Source organism: Priapulus caudatus, unplaced genomic scaffold, assembly GCF_000485595.1.
Source record: "Priapulus caudatus unplaced genomic scaffold, Priapulus_caudatus-5.0.1 Scaffold161, whole genome shotgun sequence".
Lineage (NCBI taxonomy): Eukaryota > Metazoa > Priapulida > Priapulimorpha > Priapulimorphida > Priapulidae > Priapulus > Priapulus caudatus.
In genome coordinates this window covers 45,100-54,806 of record NW_014577222.1, presented here as the reverse complement: position 1 = coordinate 54,806, position 9,707 = coordinate 45,100, and the positions used below count along the sequence as shown (strand labels likewise).

Here is a 9,707-nt window from a genome sequence, read left to right as displayed (position 1 = left end):
TTAGGATTACGGTTAGGGTTAAGGTTTTTGCATCATGATATCTGTCCCCACACCATAGATTAATTTTTGTGGATAACAATGCCTATATATAGCGCGGCGATACATATATATTTAGTGTGAGTGTCGCTGTTGGCGGTGTTGAAGTGAGAGTTACCGTTAGGTTTAACGTTTTGAACGTCATCGTCAACGTTATCACGTGACCTCCCTCCACGCCCGGGGGATAGCAACACACGCAGAAAATGATCTATTATATGTTTTCCATTTTTTCCTTTTTTGTGGGTAAAAAAGGGGGGTCCGGACCCCCTGGACCCCCCTCTAGATCCGCTCATGTAACATCAATAGCTTTGTTTTTGTTAGACACCGCGCCACGCCGATACGGTAGGCGTAGATATGATAAACAATCAGTCGCACAGCCTCGTCGGGCTAATCACCCTCCTGTAGGCTGTAGCTTTTTTGAGCCTTTCACATTTCTTCTCTTCGAACTCTTTCACCTTCTGTTCTCTTGTACTTGTCCGCCTTCTTCCCCAGTTTACTATTATTCTTCCTTCTCATTCTTTCCAACTCTTCCACCTTCTCGCCTACATTCATCGCTCATTTACTATGTCGGCCTCTCTCACCGTCTCCATTCCTCTAACTCATTTACCTCACTTCTCTACCCTCATGAAAATTAATACGTCTGCTTTCTCTATCTCCTTACCTACTGTTCAACAGTTCAACCTGTATCGTTCCCGCCAACAGGTGTCGCTAGGAGTCGGTAAATCTCGTTCTGACAGCCGGGGCAATAGACGGGGAATACTGCTCGCCCGATATTCACTTATCGCAATATCGATAGCGGGAGAGTGCACTAAAGAACTGAGCAAAGGAGATGGGGTCCGTCTAGACACCATGATGGATCCTAAGTACATTGTCCGTGATATATCGATACGAAAGGATGTTTCATTGTCATAACAGTGCACATAAATCGTTGGCACTCATATAGATCTACATCACGTACAGATGCTGCAGAGTGTTGAGTATATGCCTTTATACTGATGGTTTGTGGTGTTACAGAAGCTGAAATATGGGAAAAGTATTCACTACATAGGTAAGCATGACTGACTAGCTCCAAAAAAACGGTCTTTGCTAGGCCTAGGCTATAGTATAGGGTTAGGAGACCTGTGTATATATTGACGTTAGTCACACAGCCTGGTGGGGTTAGACTGACTGTCATACTAAGTCGGCCTATTTTACCAGGCACCAGTCAAACGCGGTGACAGTACACCGTTGTTGGTGTTGCCAGTTTGTTTATCTCTGTTACCGTTACTGTTACGTGTACAGTCGTAGTCCTACCATTACTGGCATTAGCAGGCATTGCCATCAATCATGATCACAACTAAAAGTGTACAATCAAAAAATCAGTAATGATCAAAACTGCCCTTGTTGTTGTAGTGACTAGTGTTTTGTATTGCTGCTGAAATCGGCCATCACAAATCACAATCCGCAGTATTTTGACAGTTTTTGTTGAATCAATTCAATCATGAATATGCTCGGCCCTACCATTGCGACATTGGCACTAGTAGTACTTACTACTAGTAGTATGGGTTCAAGGATAGAGAACATGGGTCCCAATAAAACCAATGTCATTTACATCAATATAAATATAATATTATATCAATATAATAGGTTAGGGTTAGGGTTAGGCACATTGGTTTTATTGGGACCCATGCTCTCTATCCTTGGGCCGTAGTATGCGGGGATTTGCATACTTACACTACAGGATTTTAATCTCATTCCATTACTTATTAGTCAGTACTTTTCATGCCTAATACGTCAGGTTTGATTTGATTGCATTAATTCATAAGCGATTGGTGGCGTTGTGGCTGAAATTGGCAGATGAATGGTGTTGGTGGAATGTATATGAAATTGGCAGATTCTCGTGATATTTGGAAATCGCACATTTTTTGGAGTGATGTATTTCTGATGCTGTTGCTACAGTAAGTGACAGATTGGGTATACCATACAGAAGCAACCAGGTCATGGCTTTTATTCGAACATGAATCAACTTGTAATAATTACATGCAGACATTTTTTTCTGTTCTCTGATATGAGCCAAGAACTTGCACACTCACTAATTATGTGATTATATTAGATGACAGAACATTTGCCATTACTGCATGCCTTTACATGTGCAATATGTCTATATTATCTTGCAATTAATTATTTGTATATATATTTGCAAGTTTCTTTATATTTGCCTTTTCTCCATTCTTAGGCTATCATCATCATATATATATATATATATATATCTGTGCTGCCAAAAAAACTTTACTCGTTCAAGCCTTGTCTAAATTAGTCCGTTTCATGGTTCAATCCTATTATTTCGATTCTTTCTCCTACCTGCATGAATGTAATATTAAGTCTTCTTATTTTACGTTACCCTTTACTTCCTGCGATCAGTTGTCCTAAATGTCCTTGAATAGATGCTAATCTTACATGGGATGTGCCCTGGAGGTTTCTGACCCAATTCTGGTTCATGTAAAATATATTATAATATATATATATATAATATATATATATATATGGACTTTGCATACAACTCGCGGTATCAACTTAAAATTATACTTTCTAAAACACCTCAAGTGTGTATTGCATCTCACTCATCTACTACTTTTAAAGCTATGAAATGATTTTGAGACTGTGTTGTACCATATTACAGTATTCCTTGCTAGGTTGTATTTTTTCATCTATATATATATATATATATATATATATAATATATATATATATATATATATATATATATATATATATATCATTACTAAAGGCCGCCGCACACCAGCCGATTTTTACAAACGATGAAGCGATGACGCGATGAAGCGATGAAGCGATGAAGCGATGTAGGTGTGCGGCGCACACCTACGATAATTTCTGCAAGGTGAATGTCATGTGACACGGGCACGTTCAGCTATTGGCTGTTCAATATTTATCGCACACGATTTTCCTGAGGTCACGCGCACACCACAAAATCGCGTCCAAATAATCGGTTCAAAATCAAACATGTTTGATTTTGGAACGATCACCCGATAACAATAAAATCGTCTACAAATGAACGCGCACACCTACATCGTTTCATCGCTTCATCGCTTCATCGTTTGTAAAAATCGGCTGGTGTGCGGCGGCCTTAAAGTTCTTGGTCTTGCCTGAAAAATCATACCTAATTCTTTTGCATGTATATTGATGATTTGTTGCAGTAAATTGTGTACATAATTTGTGTACATAATTTGTACGAATTACAGTATTTTTAGTACATATTTTTATAATGCTTTTTCTGTCATTCTGCTTCTAGTGCTGAGTTTCCCTTAGTTCCCCAAGCTTTTTTTAGAGTGTAGAAATTTATACATTTCCCTAAACAATTATTGTGTAGAGAGCTTTAACTTTTTAGATATATGATCAGATCTGTGGTTGGCTATCTTTTCAAGGCACCCTTTGAACATGCTGTCCAACTATCCCTTGTGAACTTTTTGCCGACATTTCTAGCAGTTTTTTATTTAAACCTATTTGTTAGCAGTCGCTGTCTGTATTTGCTTCGTACGATTGCTTGTTGAACGTGTGATTTAATTGTCATATTTGTAGTGTGCGTCAGTGGTGATATTTGAGCAAGGGCATGCTATACCCCTTTTTGATGTTATATGTAAATAAATCTCACTCTTAACGGTATTCATGTTTGCAGTAACCCCATATAGTCAGCATTTGAACTGTAGGTTGGTGAATTAGAGAAGAATATATCTGTGGATCTGTCTACAGGGGTAGAAATGAGGAGAAAAAAGAGATGGTCCACAGGACCATCTAGTTTGAAATTTAGATGGTCCTCCTAAATTTCAAATTGTTCTCTAATAGTAATGCGGCGTGCAAGCGTAAGAAATAGATTTTACAAGGTGATAAAATTGTTTAATTATTCACCTGCAATGAATGTATTAAACAATACAGTAATTGTTTATTCACTTTAATAGTATATTGGTTAATAAAGTTGTTTTAGTATTTAATTTAGTTGAACCCATAACACCGGAATATAGTATGTCTCAAATATTTCTTAGAAGCACGTTCATTCATTTAATACAGTTAACATCCTTCAGTCAAGTAACTAATTCAAGTGATTATAAGCCTTCTTGGCACACTCCATCATGTCCATCTTATCTAATATTTGTTCATCTTCCTCTTCAACATAATCCTCACTATCCTTGGAATATTGCACGTGAAACTTCAAAGAAAATTACCGTAAAATGGGACCAAAATATTCAATGGTCTGTCGGACCATTGACTTTGATAATCTGATGGTCCTCCTGATTATTTGATGGCCCTGGACCATCAGACCATCACTTATTTCGACCCCTGTATGTACTATACGTGTATACATGTATACAAGTTAAGAAATTAACCCCAGGAAAATGTAAAAGTTCAAAAAAACTTTGCTCAGATCATCCAGGATTCTAATGTGGCAGTTAAACTGTGGCGAATGATGGATATTTTATGGGTGGCCTACCACTAAAGTGCCATTCCCTTCATTGTTTCTGGCCTATTTTAGGCCTTTGACTGAAAGAGCCAGGCTAATGTGCCATCTGAATCGCCGCTCGTAATTTTCGCGTGTCAAAGAAGTGTGCAGGATTCACCTCGGGGGACAGCAATCACGTTCATTTGTGACTCGTGAGGCGATGCACGTGACCCGCCGCCCGGCAGCCGCGTCTCGCTGACGACCTCCACGCGACCTCTCCACCGCACACGAAAATGATCTTCGTCGGCGGCGACCTGGGAACGACGACGGTCGCCGTCGCCGTGGCGATGTCGCTCGCCGTGTCCGTCGCCTGCGTCGTCTGGGGTCTGCTGCACAGCTACCTGCATCCCGCGACGAAACCACCGGCGGGGGCGGCGGTCCGCGGCGGCAAGGGCTCGCGTCTCGATGGAGCGCCGCCGCCGCCGCCGCCCCCGAGCGTTGCCGCGGCGACGACGGGCGTCGTGAAGCGGAAGCCGGCGGCGCGTCGCGGCCTCGCCGAGCGCATGGGCTGGAGCGGCTGGCCGACGTGCCGGAGCTCGCAGGCCAGCTGGGACACGGTGTACATGGTCGTCGAGGAGGCGTGCCGCACGAAGCCGCACGAGATCGACGTCAGCTACATGCACCTGACGTGCTGCCCGAGCCGCATCGGCTTCATCGGCGTGCAGCTCGCCTCGCTCAACATGTCGAACAACCGGCTGCCGGACATCCCCGAGGAGATCGGCTGCCTGCGCGGCCTGCAGGAGCTGTTCCTGCAGTACAACTGTCTGACGTCGCTGCCGAAGGGCATCGGCCGGCTCGAGCAGCTCTACGAGCTCGACCTGAAGAACAACATGCTGCGCTCGCTGCCGGACGCGATCGGCGACCTGCGCGCGCTCGCCGTGCTCAACGTGACGAACAACGCGCTCGAGAGCCTGCCGGCGAGCATCGGCCGGCTGACCGCGCTGCGCGAGGTCAGCGCGCACTCGAACTGCCTCGAGCGCCTCCCCGTCGAGATCTGCGAGCTCAGCAACGTGACGACGCTGTACCTCGGCGAGAACCCGCTGCGCGCGCTGCCGGAGCGCATCAGCGCGCTGCGCCGCCTGCAGGAGCTCGACGTGTCCGACTGCGCGCTGACGCGGCTGCCCGACGCGCTCGCGCAGTGCGGGTCCCTCATTCGGCTCTGGCTGTCGAACAATCGGCTGCGCGAGCTGCCGGCGCAGATCGGCCGGCTGCAGCAGCTGAAGGAGCTGCACGTGCGCAACAACGCGCTGCGCTACTTCCCGGCGTCGCTCAGGATGCTGCGGCTCTACACGTTCACGGCCGTCAACAACCCGCTCGTCGAGGAGGGCGAGAGCGATGCGATCGCGGCGCTGCAGCGGCGGCCCGCGTCGCGCGTGCCGCCGCTGCTCGAGTCGTGCTGCCGCGGCGTGGTGGCGCACGGCGTCGCGTGGGAGGCGGCGGGGCTGCCGCGCGACCTGCACAACATGCTGCGCGCGCCGCGACAGTGCTGCAACTGCGGCGGACCCTTCTTCACGTACTGCCAGTCGAGCCTCGTGTTCGACAGCATTGGGATGTTCTTCCGCGTTCCGATATATCAGAACATCTGTTCGCCGTTCAGGAAGAACAAATGTCGGCCAATGGTGTTTCAGTAAGGGTGACTAAAGGAAAATGTCGACCAATAGCATTTCAGTAAGGTGACTGAAGGTAAATGTCGACCAATGGTGTTTCAGTAAGGTGACTGTAGGAAAATGTAGTCTAATGGTGTTTTAGTAAGGTGAATGAAGGAAAATGTTGACCAATAGTGTTTCAGTAAGGTGACTGTAGGAAAATGTTGACTATTAAATGGTGTTTTAGTAAGGTGAATGAAGGAAAATGTTGACCAATAGTGTTTCCAGGGCTGCCAACTCTCACGCATTTTGACCAAATCTCACGCTCTCACGCTGATCTTACAATATCTCACGCACAGCAAAAAAATGCTGAGATATCTCTTCATGAATATCTCTTCATGAATAAAACGCTGAAATATCTCACGCACAGCAAAAAAATCTTACAATATATCTGAAAACAGTCAGTTTAGTGTGCACCAAATTGCCCAAATTGAAGTTATAAAATGCAAAAGCTCCCTACCGTGGGAGGGGGGAATCACCCTCCTACACCCACCCCCACTCGGTCGCTTCGCTCCCTCGCATCTCACTCTCGCGTCTCACTCTCGCCTATCACCTAATGTTGGCAGCCCTGTGTTTCAGTAAGGTGACCGGAGGAAAATGTCAACCAATAGTGTTTTAGTTAGGTGACTGTAGGAAAATGTCGACCAATCGTGTTTTAGTAAGGTATATGAAGGAAAATGTCGACCAATAGTGTTTCAGTAAGGTGACTGAGGGGAAATGTCGACCAATAGTGTTTCAGTAAGGTGACTGAGGGGAAATGTCGACCAATGGTGTTGCAGTAGTATCACCTGCCTTGCTGTTTCATTACTTCGTAATTTCATCAATTGTCAGGAGTATAAAATGTGCACGTGTACATGCTTTTAGGATTGATTCACTTGCATCAAAATTGTGTAGTGCTTAGCCAAGTTCAGATTAATACGTCATTCCACAATAAAGGAATGGTTCATGTTGTGTAAAGGAATGTTGTATATGCTGTTCATTCAAGATCTATATTTTAGAAGTATCCACATATATAATAAACCAGGTTAGGTAGGTTAGGTAGCAATGAGAACATGTCAGATAAAGTCTTAATCAATGAAGTCTCATTCAGTAAAATTCAATTTAATGTTCAGTTTTTGTGCATATCTATATCTATATATATACATGTTTTTAAGCATTTGCATAATCTATATATTTTTGAAATATTGTGGACCAAGTCAATCTTTATAATATACAATTTGTGCCTATTAATCGTGTTCTTGTGTTGTATAAGAAAATCCAAAAAGAAGTCATCAAACTATTCAGCAGTTATTCATTTATTATTTGCAGTACACGACCTGCAATTTTAAATTCGTCATTCCTAAAATCTTAATCCGTGACGGTGTGTATGTAATGTGAGGTAGGATTTCATTATAGTATAACAGATGCACCAATATAATTACACATGTCTAAGGTTAAACCAAAATGCAAATGTAGTAGTGCAAAGTACTAGAACCGTGAAAAAATCTGTACTCTGAATGTAGGTTAATTCACAGTACTGTCACTACTGTGTAACTATATATATATATATGTTTTCTGTATGCTTGCCTTGAGTAAGAAGTTTCATAGTACATACATAGAAATAATGTCGACTGCGTGTGGCAGTCAAATAATGGCATTAATTTTTCAGCAGAATTAATTTTTAGTTATTATATTCTAACTAGGTATTAATTAGGTGTAGTTTTCATCAGTTTTATGTAATGTTATAATTGCATGCATAGATGTATGTGTAGCTATAGCTAGTCATAATGAGTCCGTTCTGTGATATTAGTGTTTAATATTGACCCCCTGCGTAAGATGCAATATGAGCAATATATGCTTTGAAAAAATGGCACTGAATTCTAAACGTTTGAATTTCTATGACACCTAAATGGAATTAATACTATCACCTGATTGTTTATATAAAATGTTAAAGTGATATTATAATATAATGTCATTAACGAGTGATTTTAGTATTGTGGGTCCTGAGGGGTTTGCATCAGACAGAAGTAATTACAAAATGCTGTTTACTACAGAGTGAGCAACATATGTCAGGTAGGAAATATGATTCACACACATATATATGTATAATGCTCTCCTGATATTCGATTCCTATTTACACCCCAACTTTATACTGTACATAGTAGAAACGTAATTGTTGTTTTTGTATGTCATTTTGTATAAACCCATAGTATAAATTGTATGTAAACGTTTGAACCTGTAATCATGTCTGAGAGTTTTTATTGTGGTCAGGGTTTACTTAATTTAATAATTCATAAATAATTGTCATAAACAAATTTACAATTGGATGGCATCAGTATTTTTCATAATCCGTAATTGCATATGATATTGGATAGGATCAACAGGCCCTTATAACATGTTTGTATATGTGTGACCATCACCAGAGTTCAGGACTACTGACTAGTATTAACATGGACTTGTGCAGTGCTCACGTAACGTTGCCGTTTTAGCCGCTAGTTGTTGATGAACATATCTTTATATAGTGTAAAATATCTATACAGTGTATAAAAGTACAAAATCCCATTATATCTGGACATGCTCATGTTTCTATCAAGGTCATATCTATACATAATTGTAAAGATCTATGTGTTTATGGTTGTATCAAGGGCTAATAATACGCGCATTACATGTAATACGTGTACAATTATACATGTAATACACGTGTTATTAGCTCTCGGTTGTATCTATAGCCGTTCTTCTTTTCGAAGCTTTGCCGTGCAATCAGTTTCTGATGAGCTGCCACTAAGTGGATATGGCTGCCTGATGAACGTGCCTACCAAAATCTAATGAGTTTTTGACGTCAGTGATGTAATTAGTTGCCCTGCTCAGTGTAAAGCATTGTAAAGGGGTGCAAACATCAGAGTGATCTAATTTGTAAAGTGGGTGACTCCAAAATTCCACGGATTAGGAAAATGAAGTGGTTGTTGAGTCATGGTGACAATGGCTATATATGAGCACGAGGCATCTCATTAATTAATGTTGCGTATTTGTGTGTTTCTGATCGACGTAGTTGTTGGCTTAACGCCTTTATAGTCATACGTGTTTGTATGCAATAAATTTGTGTGTAAACCTTATTCCTAATTAGTTTTGTGTAGTAATATTGCAAAAAAACATTTATCATACTTAACACACAGTACTATTTGTATGAGTGTGGGAGTGTATTACACAACTTGCATTAGCATAACCTAGGAAACATTTTGAACTTTTACAAAATCGGCCACTTTTCATCGGAGATTCACAACTACCAGCATGGCCATCTTAACATTCACTAAAGTGACTAGACGCGTGTGTATATAGCACTCCCGCTTGTTTCTTATTTCAGCGTTGAATTGCATCGCAAGAAGAAGCTTACATGTCACAACTGGCTGTTGTCACCCAGGTTTCCCCGTAACCAAACCGCTAACTGACCTTGGTTTTGTATCAGGATCATGGTGATTGCAGTCTTGTTCTCATCCTCATTCTTTGGCAAACAAGCGTCTATTAGCGGGAAACCACAAGGAAGTCGACAGAAAGAC

The 9,707-nt window shown here is 42.1% G+C and overlaps 1 protein-coding gene across 1 annotated transcript; it reads left to right on the top strand.

Moving 5' to 3' along the window:
• The first annotated feature begins 5,042 nt into the window (after nt 1–5,042).
• LOC106806453 (plant intracellular Ras-group-related LRR protein 5-like) lies at nt 5,043–6,159 on the top strand. Its single transcript, XM_014808392.1, has one exon. The coding sequence runs from the start codon at nt 5,092–5,094 to the stop codon at nt 6,157–6,159; it is 1,068 nt and encodes a 355-aa protein (XP_014663878.1). The 5' UTR covers nt 5,043–5,091.
• Nucleotides 6,160–9,707: the final 3,548 nt, after the last annotated feature.